Genomic DNA, 15,156 nt, shown 5'->3' on the forward strand with positions numbered 1-15,156 from the left:
TGCAAGCATGCACCCGTGCGTGCCTTGAGTTGTACAGGTGCCGGATGTCAGTTTATAGGTTGGAGTTCCATGTCCGTTGCACTTGGTCGGTAAATACTGGGACGGTTAATGCTGGTCTTGGATGACACTGGAGTTGTCAGCCAATGATGTCACATACGTGCGCGACTGGAGACAGATCCGGTGATCGAGCAGGCCAAGGCAACATACCGACACTCTGTAGAGCAGCTTGGGTTACAACAGCTGTATGTGGGCGAGCGTTATCCAACTGGAAAATCTCCAACGGGACGATGTTCATGAATGGGAGCACAACAGGCCGAATTGCCAGACTGACGTACGGTTTTGCAGTCAAGGTTCGTGGTATGACTACGAGAGTGTTCCTGCTGTCATACGAAATCGCTCCCCAGACCATAACTCCAGGTGTAAGTCCAGCGTCTCTAGCACGCAGACAGATTGGCTGTAGGTCCTCAGGTGGCTTCCTCCTAACCGACACATGGCTATCGCTGGCATCGAGGATGAACCAACTTTCATTAGAAAACACAACAGACCTCCACCATCACCTCCAATGACCTCTCGCTTGACACCACTGAAATCGCAAATGGTGGTGGTTTAGGGGCAGTGAAATGCACACTAAAAGGCGACTGGCTCGGATGTGTCCTTGAAATAACCGATTTGTAACAGTTCGTTGTGTCACCGTGGTGCCCTTCTCTCTTGGTAGTGCCACATAGCCATCTGGGACCCGGTCTTCTTGCGACCGTGCATTTTCATGACCATCGCTGTCAGTAATTATTTACAATGGCTACATTCCTGCCAAGACTCCCTGTATTATCGCAGAAGGAACACTCAGCTTCTCGCAGCCCTATTACATGACCTTGTTCCAACTCAGTAAGACAGGCTCGTCCAAACTGTGCCCCTGGGGCGCTAGCGCCCGCGATCGCCCACGGCCAGCGCCCCGGGCGAATTCGTGTGTTGCCGCAGTGGCCGAGCCGTGTCGGTTAGCTGGCCGTGCGGACTGCCCGCCGAGCCTTGCCATGCCGCTTTACGCGCGCTTCGTACGTAATTGTCTTCTTTAACAATGTTGACTGTAAGAATTAAAGAGCTTTATAACCCTTAATTCTATTTTTTATTAAGTATTCAAGCTTTGTCGGTTAAAATTATCAGGTGCAAAACAGCAAACTAAGGATTCGATTTCTAAACTCTGAAAAAGTATACAAAAGATGTAGCCCGAAGTATAACAAAAAATATTTACTTGTAACTGCTAATAGTATCCCTTATTATTTCTAAAACAGAATATTTATGACTCAGGGTTCATTTAAGAAACCGATATATTTTTCAGAAGACGCCTATTGTACATAATGACAAGTACGCATGTGCAGTATGAACAGAATGAACCTGTGGGTCAGAAAGCAACTAAGATGTTCTTCGATTCTTGTTTTGGATATTGTTTTCTAAAGCTTTGGGTAGTAATTCTGCCACACGAACACCAGTTGTTACCTAAACAGTAAATGGTTTGCTTGTTATAACGCTCATCGACCTCTTTTACAGAGGTGCGCTTCCTCTGTTACTCTGTTAACGTTGGATCTGACTGCTGGACAGTCCAGCGCAGTGTAGTGTTGTGCGGTCTCACTCGCTCCGCAGTTCCTACGCCGGCACTAGCGACACACGGTCGCGGACGGGGCGCTGGCGCGCCCGCCGGGCTTGGATGAGCCTGCAGTAAGTCGTTAGTAAAGGAGTTTTTGTCCCTTATAGATTTTCTTGACCAACCGACTCATCTCGTCCACTCTCAAACGTAACTAATACTCACGACCGTAACAGCATGTATTTAAAGCAAACCTGATTTGCATCCTGAAAATGAAACGAACTGACATCATCATTCATATGTAGGAACATGGCTACCACCTTCGTCTATGTTACGCAATACCTTCTTGGTGTTACCATTTTTTTTTGTCAGGGTATTAGTTTGGTAGCTTAACTGTGCAGCATTATTTAGCAGCACTTTCGAAAATTCTTTTTCCGTTATTTAAGTATAGTTGTTAAAAAATGAGTGTTATATTTTTTTATGTACTTTTTTATGTATTGGATATTTTGCCTGCTATTCTAAACCGAAAATCGCGAACATTAAAAGCGTACTGTAGTACTTATTTGGTGATCTGTGTTCAACAAATTGATATATTGTTCATTTATTTATTTATTTATTTATTAGTATTTCCGTGCCAGTTTACTTTTAGAATGTCTTTTGCTATAGTAAATACTGTAACGAGATTGCATCACAATATACCAGTCTAATCTTAGTGTGATTCCGAAAGACACTACTGTCAGTGAAATTTCCATGATACTAGAATGACGTATTGCTAGACCAGTATGACGTATTGCTACAAATTACTGCAATTTAGTCTGAGTGATTTATAATCAACTATGATGCAAAGCGATTTGCTACCAGTATGTTAGATCAAATTGCGAGTATCACGGAAACGCTTTTCTAACCCAAATGGAAACTCCTGGAGAGAAGATGACGTTCTTTTGGTGAAAAATAGCTAATGTTTAGAGGATCGACAGACTGCAGAACAATTCCAATGCCATCATCGTACATTTCGCATAGTACGACCTCAAAGAGAGTATAAGGGACATAAGGACTCGTACAGAAGCATACGGACAGTCGTTTTTTCCTCGCTAGAGGTTTGCTAATAGGAACAGGAAAGGGATAGCTAGCAGTAGAACACTTCACCAGGAAAGATAAAAGATCCCACGTTCGAGTCCTGGTCCAACAACAGTTTTAATCTGCTACGAAGTTTCATACCTGTTGATCTTGGATTGCCGGCCTCTGTGGCCGAGCGATTCTAGGCGCTTCAGTCCAGAACCGCGTGACTTCTCTGGTCGCAGGTTCGAATCCTGCCTCGGGCATGGATGTGTGTGATGTCCTTAGGTTAGTAAGGTTTAAATAGTTCTACGTCCCGTAGTGCTCAGAGCCATTTGAACCATCTTTTTAATTGTACAAGTGGGGCGATTCCATCCGTAATCTTGAACTTCCACAACGCAGCAGTCGCTATCGACAGCATTCGCAGTTAAGAGTCAACATTAACAGTGTAAATCAGAACTTGTTCGGTGATTTTTATTCGGCAAATTTAGATCTTGACTGTTATCTATTTATTTATTTATTTACTGGTACTTCGGTATCAGTTTACCTGTAGAATATATTTTGCTATAGCAAAATACTATAACGAGACTGCATCAGTCGTAGGGAGAACGGTACAATCTCTCAGAGAGTAATACACACAATGTTCCAACCTCCATGACATATCTTCCCCTTTGCATGGTCATTACGTCTTTCGCTCTGCAAATTTTGTCAACTGCTTACTCTTTACAGGCTTTCATTAACACTTTAGAATTGCCGTAAATAATACAAAACATTAACGGCAGAAAGTTTTGTGTACCATTGCTTGCAGTTAGTATAAGCACTACTCCGTATTTTGATTTCCACTTACCAGTGAATCCCTGCCGTATCATCCTTACGAAGTCTATTTTGATTCTTCTGAGTAGTTACTGAGGATAAATGACTTGAATTAAGGCACTCCTTTTAGTATAGCTGATGATAAATTGAAACGGAACTGCAGAATATCTCTCTATGTTATGTTTTCAAATGCAAAGCCATTGGTCGTCTCCATAAATTTATACTATAGACATTAATCACAATTAACTGGTGAATATATTGAAAGCCGACGTTAGGATAGTTAGTCTGTTCAGTATGACACATATGAGATTTATTTATGCTCACATTCATTACTTCTGAGCGAAAGACTTGATAGGCAATCTTTGGTCCTTACAAAATTTAATGAGATAGTAAATTAGCAAGTAAACTTACTGCAGCTACGGTGTTGAGGTGGTAGTGCTAGCCAGTGATGGCTAGGAAAACTCAGCTGTAAAGTAAATCATCTTTACTTGATGTCGCACTACAAGAGTACAGGCCACGGCGTGTCACACTTCACGCGGGCGACGTGTAGGGGCCGCGCGCGGGTCATGGCTCGGCTTGTCTGGACTTCATTCGTTCCTTCCCGGATGTACTCGCTACGGAGCGACAGTTCATTTACTATTGCGGTGCTGCATTTTTCGGTCGGCACAACTACCGTCAGTTCGACAGAATAGTGGTCTCGCGCTCTTTTCCCTTCGCTACTTCTTCGTGGTGTGAAGGACTTTGACAAGTCCCGTGGCTGTTTGCACAAAAAGGGGCAGTCTTGCGATCTATTGTCACAAACAAATGGCTCTGAGCACCATGGGACTTAACATCTATGGTCATCAGTCCCCTAGAACTTAGAACTGCTTAAACCTAACTAACCTATTGTCACAAACCTTTAAAAATGAATGACAGATGAGACTGTGGTGTCATCGCCAGACACCACACTTGCTAGGTGGTAGCCTTTAAATCGGCCGCGGTCCGTTAGTGTACTTCGGACCCGCGTGTCGCGACTATCGGTGATTGCAGACCCAGCGCCGCCACGCGGCACGTCTAGAGAGACTTCCTAGCACTCGCCCCACTTGTACATCCGACTTTGCTAACGATGGTTCACTGACTAAATACTCTCTCATTTGCCGAGACGATAGTTAGCATAGCCTTCAGCTACGTTATTTGCTACGACCTAGCAAGGCGCCATTATCAGGCACTATTGATACTGTGAATCATGTAATGTCAAGAGCGACGTTAATCATTAATGGATTAAAGTTAAGTAATCCACCAGCTACGTCCGTTTTTCTAAATTCTAATTTCCTTGTCCTGTTCCAGACCTCACGCCAGCCTGCGTGAGCTAAAACGCGTGCCTTTCGGCCTCCTGTAGTAACACGGTGTTGGCTCTCCTGCCAACCACAACAGAGACGAGAGTTCTCAGTATACATTGTACAGTCACATAAGCGACACGTACTGCAAATTTGCTGTGAAACGATATTACAACACCATGCACAAGTATTTGAAAGATTTAGCTGCCAATGAAAGAGCAACAAATTACAACGATAGATAGGATTCAGTGTTCTATACAAGGGGCACTTCGTGATAGACTTGCAGGCATGCAGCACGAGAAGTAATTGGTGCTACAAACAGTAAAATTTCTAAAGCCGCACGCATTATTACTTCGTTGGAATAAAACCAAGACTTTGGGAAATTTATATATTGCTGAAAAGTAGGTTGGTTAAGACAAAGATCAAGCCTAGAACGGTTTCAATTTAAAACTCACTATTGTTCAATTTACGACGAAAAAAGGTGTTCCGGTACGAGAAGTATAGCACCCTGAATGCATTGTATGCGTCGTATTTTAAGTGCACTTCAAATGGTTCAAATGGCTCTGAGCACTATGCGACTTAACTTCTGAGGTCATCAGTCCCCTAGAACTTAGAACTACTTAAACCTAACTAACCTAAGGACATTACACACATCCATGCCCGAGGCAGGATTCGAACCTGCGATCGTAGCAGTCGCGCGGTTCCAGATTGAAGCGCGTAGAACCGCTCGGCCACACCGCCGGCCTAGCTGTGGTTGCTTCACACAGCAGCCATGCTCCGGGTATGTGTCCGTGAGCAAGAAGTGCGAGCGACGCGAACATCTGCCGGGGTTATTGTAAAGGTCCACTGCGACCGGCAGAGAAGCTCGCCCCGGTGTGGTCGGATGGCGGTGTTACCGCCCTGGCGGTCAAATACTGCCCTCTAAAGCAGAAGTGAGGCTGCTACTGTAAGACATGGAGACGGGTTATCTGTTGTACTGCTCCAGTTTCATGGGTGGGTACTTTCGTCTCAGTTACGAGATATGTTTTATTTTTTATTTTTACTATTAACTGAGTAAAAAAAACGAAATATCAATTAACTTTAGCAACAGTGCAAAGTTTTTTTCGTTTTTAAACACACATTTTTTACAGACCATATCAATTTCATTCGTAAAATTTGCATTGCTTTGAAATATTGCATAATTATAGAAAATGGGAAAAGCGAATAGTGTTATTTTAATAACAGTGTCAACAGAAGCGAGCAGCAGATCTAGTACAGCTTTGATGAGACAATAATATACCTGTTACCACGTGGCTTGGCCTGTAAGATGGCACGCTTGTGCATGTAGTGTGCCAGACTTGTCCCAATCTTCTTTGTATGGGTAGTTTCTCGGTGCTGTCTTCGGACATCAGGTGTGTTACAGAATGGCACAATCCCTAGTCTGGAAGTAATTTTACGAAGTGTGGTACCAATGAAGTACATTGCTCTATTTGCTTTAAAAGGTTAAAAACTGGAGGGACCACAAGCAACTTGTGACACTATATAAGGAGAAAATGTAAAACGTAACAAAAATTCATTCACTGTTTGCAACAAAAGTAGCAGCTGATCAGCTGCCTATGTTTACACAGTATGCGTTTTTCAGATTGTAGCCTAAGGAATCAGACAAATAAACACGAAAAATAGCTATTCAGTTTTTGCCCTTGAGTAGTGTCTAGGTAATTTCGAAATAGGAGTATGTTCCTCGATTACAACAATTTAAGCACAGCTTGAAAATAGTAGAATCAGTATGAGAGTACTAGTAACATATTTTTGTAGCAGACAACCACTTATCATTATTAGAGAAAAACAGCGAAGGGTGGACGCTCTAAATGATCTTTTATTTGCCCATTTAGTTTCATATTTTGATTCTATGTATCTTGAAACGGATGTAGTCAAATGTTTGCAATCTTTGTTCGATTTCTATGTTCATTTATTATAAAATACTAAAAATCGCTTATTTCATAAACAGTTATTTTGAGCAGTTTTAATAGTTCAGTTAAAAAGGAGATGAAATAAACTGATGTAACTCAAAAACGGTTTTTTCAGCGATAACCGCCATTCCTACTATGACGTGATCGAGTCTTAAATGGCCCAGGCGTCGCGAAGCGTACTCCAAGACTGCTCATATCTGCTGTGCTAGACTCAATGGGAGTTTTTAGTGGTCAATGGCACGTTTTTTGTTCCAGTATGTTGCTTCCAGGCATGTACAGATCAACACCTTCGTGGTCCGACAGTGTGGAAAATCCCCTCAGGACTGCTCGCATTTGCACGCTTTTCTGCGACATTTCCAAAATTCCACTGCCGTTCATTCTGTACGGGTTTTCATGTTTTAACTCGTCAGAATATTTGTTTGTTCTGAATCTCCTAATTACAACTATGAGACAATTTCTGTAGCTGGAATCACCAATTGTAGCTATATATTAATCAGTTTGCTGTGGATCATGTGGTGATACAACGTGGTACTACATTTTATAAATCTTCTGTATGCCTATATTTACACTTCAAATACACTCTTTCCTTCTATAAACAGCTGTGTAGTATTTTTACTCCCTGGAAGACTAAAACTTCGTTCTGGACTAGCACTGTAGTATGAGACCTTCGCATTTCTATGACGTGTGTTCTTCCTAGTATCCAAGCACGATTCATGACACGCTGTTAAAGGAAAAGTCCCAGATTTCAAGTCCCGGTCGAGTACGCAGTTTTAATCTGCCATAAACTTTCAAATCAGAGTACCATCCGCTGCAGAATGAATTTTCATTGTCGTACATAATGACATGTTATTGGTATCTGTCACTTAAGTGGACGGTGAACGGAATAATGGGTTCCCTTCTACACTTAGTTCGTTACCTTTACGTAGTCTCAAAAACATTTTAATTTTTTACGTTCACTGTGTATATAAGAGAATATTTGTTTCCTTCCCTATGAATCAGTGTTCTGATTTACAAAAGCGTGTGACTTCATTCATAGAGTCGAAATCCTTGCGAAAACTAAAACACTAGAGAATATTTATCGCCTTACTAATTAAATTTCCTAGGTAAAGGTAATTTATCAAGGAATGAATCTTAATTATGTGCAGTGGAGGACAAGCGTACTACAGTTTGTTCGTCAATATATTCGCAGATGCATCTCTGCCCCAGGTGGAGACGTACGTACTCTTCTGTATTTTCCTACACATGTGGGTTATGGTAAGTATTAGACAATCCTTCGTCTACGTGATACATTAAGTACGCTTTCCATTTAACGCTGGTATTTCATAGCTCTTGGTGGAACACCATTAGTTAGCATGGTCTACAAAAGTGCTCAATAACATTTCGTTCAACCCGAATACAACAGCACTAAGACTGTATTTGAATAGAATTACGCTACATAATCTTGCATACTTCACAATTGAAATATTTTAGTTACCTGGTTGTTGATGGCAAGGTAAAGTCTTCTCAAAATGGTTACGATCCAGTACATTGGAAATATTCACAATAGCACTTCATCTGGACAAAAGTATATTGATGCCGATTACTGTTCTTTCTGAAGAGCTTCGCATCTGCCAGTAACATGTAGGGCTCGGTTTTATGACCAGCACACCGTTACACTTTGGTGAGTGCTTCCAGTAATCCCTGGCACACGAAAACAAAAATGTTTCCATCGTTCCTGAAATATTGTTATCACATGTTGCCATCGTTTTTATTCAGATGATCTGCCGCGCTGTTCACACTCTCGTTCAAGTTGGCGCTTCAAGCTGTACGGGTTAGCAAATCTTAATGATTTTCTTCAAAAGACAAGACAATAATTCATATTTGTGGCTGCGAGATATGCCATGCTCTAATACGAAAGGTCTGTATAATGGTTTATTAAACCATTTTAGAGACATCTACATTTATTTTGCAGTCAACAAAAGACGGGAGCCATGTCCAGATCAAGAAGAACAGCCGCAGTCCACCATAGCATCTCTGATGTAATTCGTTATCGCGCTCACGGACTCAGGTATGCATGATTTAGTAGACATCTGCCGGGTTCACTCACCCATCTATCACGTTGGGTATGTATTGTAACTCATCACTAAGTAGGTCCACCTTTAGCTGCTCCAAAACTTGACCCCAATCGGTATTATGTAAAACCTGCTGAAGCTTTCCAAATACAACTAACGTTTTTAACATCTATATCTTTAGCTATAGATTTATTTGTTTCTCAACAGCTACCATGCCAACAAACACATTTCAGCCAACGAGAGACCATTTTACTGATATCATCATTGCAGAATATTTGATTTTGTTGATGAAGCTACAACCTTACCTGTGCTTGTACCTCTTCATCACTGCTGAAGTAAAGTCCTCGAAGGTGTTCTTTAAGTTTTGGAAACAGATGAAAATCGGATGGGGCCAAGTCGGGACCCTATGGATAATGGACTACACCAAACCCAAGGCACCGGACTGTTGCAGATGTCGCAATCCTCGTGTGCGATCCGGTATTATGCTGAAGGAGAGGGTGTTCATGTGAGGACGAAGTGTCCGAATTCAAAATTCGGTTACAGTACTCTGTTTCTCACGCATCGACATTGTTACATTATACTACGCCATGTTACACGCAGCAGTTCTGAGCCCTCTAGCGCCAGATGACTAAATGCGTAGACATGAAAAATAAAGATTTGTCTGGGGCTTTCGTAAATCCATTCAGCTAAATTCGGGATGGATCTTTGGTAAAAAAACACACTGAATTTCTTCCGCATATTTATCCATTTCGACCCTGTGATCCGTCCCTAATTACTTTGTTATAGCAGGACGCTGAAGTCTAATGCTCCTTCCTTTACATTTCTTCGTAGGTAAATAAGAGCGTTGTTTTTGCCCACTCCAAGCGGCATTGAGCATAACGCCTCAGTCTACAAGAAGTGCAACCGTTAAACCTGAGCTGGAAGGTAGATGGTTTGTGGTTTCTATCGCAAACTTTTTCAGTCTGCCAGGTACGTTATTTGGTTTAATGATGTAGTCTTCACAAATTATAGCTAAAATGGGGATGATCGCAATTTAAACCTGTCAGATAAAATACTGAAATGCTCAGCCGTGTGCGGACCAATCAATCCTGTCAATCACACAATTATGTCAATTAACTGATTCTGGCAAAAGAAACATGATTGCAGTACCTGCGAATCTTGACATCAAATAGAGTAAGTTCTGTGGCATGTCTGGACAGCTACAGAAACATACCGTATATGAAACACTGGTTGTAGGTACTTACCTTTATCGAGGTTGCGATCCACAACAGAATAAGTAAAAGCCGCATTGTCTGTATGCTGCACATTCTTCTGCGGCTGATCTACAACGTAACATCGGTCAGTAATTCTACAGCAGATAGGCACGTCTGTACGATGATTGGGCGAGGAATGTATTGGGCAGGGAGAGGGGGAGAAGAGAGATCGGAAGATAACATTCATTTCGCTCTCCTGCAGTAATAGATTGTCAGACTTTAATTACGTGATTATTTTGTGAAACGTTTCGTGTCGAGAACAGGTGACAGGATATACCGATAAGCTATTTACAGTCCACTGATAATAAGATGTTCAGCGGTTGGAATTTTATCTCGCCTTTATGCCATACAACGAGGTGATAACAGTGAAATCCTTACTGCAAAGAAAAAATATGTCAGGCGAAACCGTTGCAGTAAAGAACTGCAGGAATCAGAATGTCATAACACACAGCAACACACTTGATGTGTTTGCTCCGGTTCATAAAAAGTATCCATTGCACAAGCAAGCATCTTACAATCCCTCTACGTGAGACTACACTATGTATGTACGTCAAAGCTGAATTCTGCTGGTTTTTCACACAGACGGCATTTTTAGCTTTTGGTGGTCTTTTACAATAAACCTGTGCAAAAGGCTACGAACTTCCTATGTAATGACAAATTTGAACAATTCTTCATAGATATGCACAGACACTTTAGCACATTTTTGTACTTCTGATACCGCACTGACTGTATTCGTTGTTTAAACAGTCAATAAATTTTCTTTACATAGTTTACATACATGTAAATCCATCGTTAGCAATACTTAAATGAGTATGATGTCAATATTTATTACATGTGAAATGTAACAGTTCACATTGAGTATCCTCAGTATTTTATCTACATTTGATTGCGTTAACGAAGCTGCTGCCTATGGCTTTAGGAATGACCACCCACGCCTGTTGGTCCTGCGTCTTTCACAGTTTCGCAATAGGACTATTTGATACTACAATTTTATAAATGTTAAATTATGACTTAACTGTTATTCCTGAGATATAACAGTGACATTGTGAGGTTTTTATTACTGTATAAGTTCTTACAAACATGAACATAAACCTATTAAGGTAGCGATTTTTGCTAATTTGGTCTTCAGTTGGAGGACTGGTTTGATACAGACATCATGTTGGTCTATCCTCTTCATGCAATTCCATTTCTGCATAACGACGTAAATCCACGAGAAACTGCTTCCCAACATCTGTCTCCAACTCTGAATCGACCATTCCTTCATGCCTTACGATATGCCCTATCCATCAGTCCTTACTTTTGTTCACATCGTGATAATGGCTATTTTCTCCAAATTTTTTTTACTTACCTCAGTACTTATTCGATCAAACCGCTTAATCTTCAGCTTTCTCCTGTACTGCCTGTAGTACCACACTTCAAAAACGTCTTTTCTCTTTTTATCCTACCGCTTATTTTCCATGGTTCACTTCCACATAAAATAACGAACTTGACAAGCAATTTCTGAAAAGTATTCTTAACACTTAAATTTGCTTTTGACCTTAGGGTGGGCCACAAGTCAGCTGTCGAAAATTCGTTTGGTGCAGTAATACAAAGCGAATCTTTCTTAGGGTTCTTATTTTCCTAATATTTCTTCATTTTCTCCCAAAAGGACTTCTTTCTTTCTTCGATCGACTTTGGTCGGTATGGTTTTGGATTCGTCTCTGGAATAAACTTTCAATTAACTGTTTTTCTTCTGAATGTATCCATGTGTGATGCGTTTGTTACGTCAGTTTTTGCTTTTGTCAAATCCTTCTCAACTTCAGTTACCCAAAGTATTGATGCTTTAAGGGATGTCACATAGACCAATAAACGTTTAGTTGTAGGTTTCCAAGTAGTCTGTCTAGGTGTCCATAGAACTTCATTCGTCTCTTTCTGATGTCAGTTTCGATGTTTGATACTTTTTCTGTAGTCTCGATGGTTTTTAGTCTGTATCCATCCTGTGCCTACCGTGGTTCCAGAATTTTTCTAATAATCTTTCTCTCTGAAACTGTCCTGGCAGATTAAAACTGTGTGCAGGACCGAGATTCCAACTCGGGACCTTTGCCTTTTGTGGACAAGTGCTCTACTTTCTGAGCTACCCAAGCACGACTCACGCCCCGTCCTCTCAGCTGTACTTCCGCCAGTACCCCGTCTCCTACCTTCCAAACTTCAGAGAAGCTCTCCTGCGAACCTTGCAGAACTAGTACTCCTGGAACAAAGGATATTGCGGAGACATGGCTTAGCCACAACCTGGCGGATGTTTCCAGAATGAGATTTTCACTCTGCAGCGGAGTGTGCGCTGTTATGAAACTTTCGTGGCAGATAAAACTATGTGCTAGAACGAGACTCGAACTCGGGACCTTTGCCTTTTGCAGGTAATTGCTCTACCTTCTGAGCTACCCAAGCACAACTTGAGTTCGAGTCTCGGTCCGGCATACGGTTTTAATCTCCCCGGAAAGTTTCATAACAGCGCACACTCCACTGCAGAGTGAAAATCTCATTCTGGAATCTCTCTCTACTTTCTTAAATGGCTTGTAATTCTAGTTTTCGGTTCAATGAGGGTGTTTCACTTGCATAGGTGACTGTCAGTTTGACTGCTGTGTTGTGTCTGATTTTAGTGCCTTTTCACAAGCATTTTTTGTTATACAAATGTGGTACGAGTCTGGACGCTTTCTTGTTTTCTACAATCTGCTTTTTTGTGCTACTTTTTCAATTCATTTTGGTTCAACAATTTCACCGAGGTACTTAAGAATATCTAACTTGGATCACATGGATTCTGTCTTCTCAAAGGATATTTGCACATTCTTTGAGGGTCTCGATTTGTTTTACTGTTGTTTCTTCTCTGTCATTTAGAATCGCCAAGTCATCTGCAAACGCTAAGTATGGAACGTTCAATTTTCCTTGACCTCTTCCTTGTTCGATTGGCTTTCAGAAGTTTTGTTTTCTTGTTTCTGTTCCCCGTTCTTTCATTACTTATTATTAGAAGCAGAATTACTAACAGAGTTCATGGAGCGTACAAAATATGATCAAAGTGGTTTTAATGCTGTTCTAAGTAAACACTGCTTTTTCAGCACTGATTTACATATTTCTCCGTAAATCTTCTAGGATGGTAGGTTTTTCAAGGTTTGATTGGATTCGTTCCTTCAAATAAAATATCGTCAATCTTGACGGAATAAACCTCATATTTTAGTATACTCCGGACTGAAAAATCCATGGGTTTGAGGCAGTGAAAACAATTCAGTATTATTCTGTCTGCCAATCTGTTCCTCAAAGTTTTCAAATAAGACCTTCAGAAAACTATCCTGTCGCCAGGACAGTTTTCAAAACGGCTGCAGATATTCAGAAAGTGGACTATTTTGTAGTTGTAACAATGCTTCTAGAAGGATGTCTAGGTAATTTACAGGCCTGTCAGTGCCATTAAAAAAATAATGTCCGATTAGTCCACTGCTGAAAATCCCTGCCTATACGTTCAGGGAAGGAGGCTTCGGCTTTTTGTAGGATTATGTACAGCTCACAGAATTCCATAATATTATGCCTGTCCGGATCATCTTCATTTAGGCTTTGAAGTAAAGAAGGCCTATAGGTCTTAAATTTCAGCTTTTTCTGGATCCTCCGTAAGCTGCTTCTTGCTATCTCATACTCCTTCGATGCTTTTCCTTGGGGGATCGCCGCCGACTGCACAAAACACTGCGTGACAAGATTAAGATTCTCTTCTGCGATAATAGACTTTGGCCTGCCTGAACGATGAAGCTACTGACTTAGTCTGTTGAAATCTTAAATTTAGTTTGCAAATATCTCGTCTTCTTTGAAACCTTTCCACAAACAAATCACAAACCCCACTGTAATGACGAGACAATATTACAATTTTATGATGAAGAGCTCTGTCATGCTGATAGCCAACATGAAAAGCCTGCATGTTGGTTTATTAAAGCTTTTTATAGACATATACATTCGATTTGCATCAATAAAAGAAGGGATCCACTGTAAATCAATGAAGAACAGCAGCAGACCGCCATGCAAAAACAAACAAATGCTGTTCTCTAGTTGACTTCCGATTCATTGTTTCTCAGATAACAACAAACACCATAAACCTCAAACTGATACATGTGCTATGTACTACTCAAGTTTACAACTGACTACCACTTCGCTTGGTAAAACAAATTATAGGGATCTGTAGTGACACTTGACTTTTGTCCACGCCATATTCCTCTTTTTCAGAAAATATAGTCCTGCTACTGCCTGCCTGCAGTTTTATATAATTTCTACTTCGACTGTTTTACTACTTTTAGTGTGTGATTCTCTCAGAATCATAGGACCTAATTATACAACACCCAGTCACTCTCCCTACTAGAATTGTGTCTGTTTACAGATGAGTGTTATTTGCTTTCCACACCACAACACTTAGATGTTATCTCTTCCTTCAAATTTAATAAAAGCCCTTGATATAGTTTGATACAATCTGATATTCTCAGTTAATCTTTCTTAAGGATTCCATTTCTAAATACTGGAATGGAACATTTTCATTAACACCTTAAATATACTTGTATTGCCTATTGATTAACTTTCTCATTGCTGAATCCAAATTCAATCCCACTAAGAACATTTACGTTTCGCCAGATTAGAAATATATCAATCCAAATTCGTGCGTTCATTTTTTAACTTATTATTCTATATAGTGTTGATATTGTAATACCACATTATCGCAAAACATTTATGCAGAATCTAGAGCAGCTAAGCTGCAGTTCTGCACCTCTCACAGTTAATTATTGAGCGTGGCCTACTCATTGCAGCACAAACTCAGTCGATGGGAGAATAAATATTCGCAAACACTATCCAAGTCAACCTGCTGATGAATATCAGAAGGAAGAAGTTATTACCTTTTCTGTTTATCAAATACATCATATTCGTGGGAATTTGCAAAATGTAATTTTAAAGGAATATAAAACAGTAGCAACTAGTTACCAAAAGAATGATGTACTAAGAGCCCAACACCTCATAGTTTACTAGAGTGCAGAGCATGTCTCATTTGCAGCAAAAACGCAGTCGACGGGAGATTAAATGTTCGTAAACATACTCATACATCAACCTGCTAATGAAGAACAGAAGAAACGACTTGTTACTACA

The 15,156-nt window shown here is 40.7% G+C and overlaps 1 protein-coding gene across 1 annotated transcript in view; it reads right to left on the minus strand.

The window, feature by feature from the left end:
• LOC126355907 (acetylcholinesterase-like) overlaps positions 1-10,132 on the minus strand; it is a 132,770-nt gene extending 122,638 nt beyond the window's left edge. Inside the window, exon 1 of the mRNA XM_050006419.1 lies at positions 10,006-10,132. Within this exon, the coding sequence (XP_049862376.1) occupies positions 10,006-10,068 (63 nt within the window). The 5' untranslated portion in view covers positions 10,069-10,132. The remainder of the gene's footprint in view (positions 1-10,005) is intronic.
• Positions 10,133-15,156: the final 5,024 nt, after the last annotated feature.

Source organism: Schistocerca gregaria, chromosome 3, assembly GCF_023897955.1.
Source record: "Schistocerca gregaria isolate iqSchGreg1 chromosome 3, iqSchGreg1.2, whole genome shotgun sequence".
Taxonomy (NCBI): Eukaryota; Metazoa; Arthropoda; class Insecta; order Orthoptera; family Acrididae; genus Schistocerca; species Schistocerca gregaria.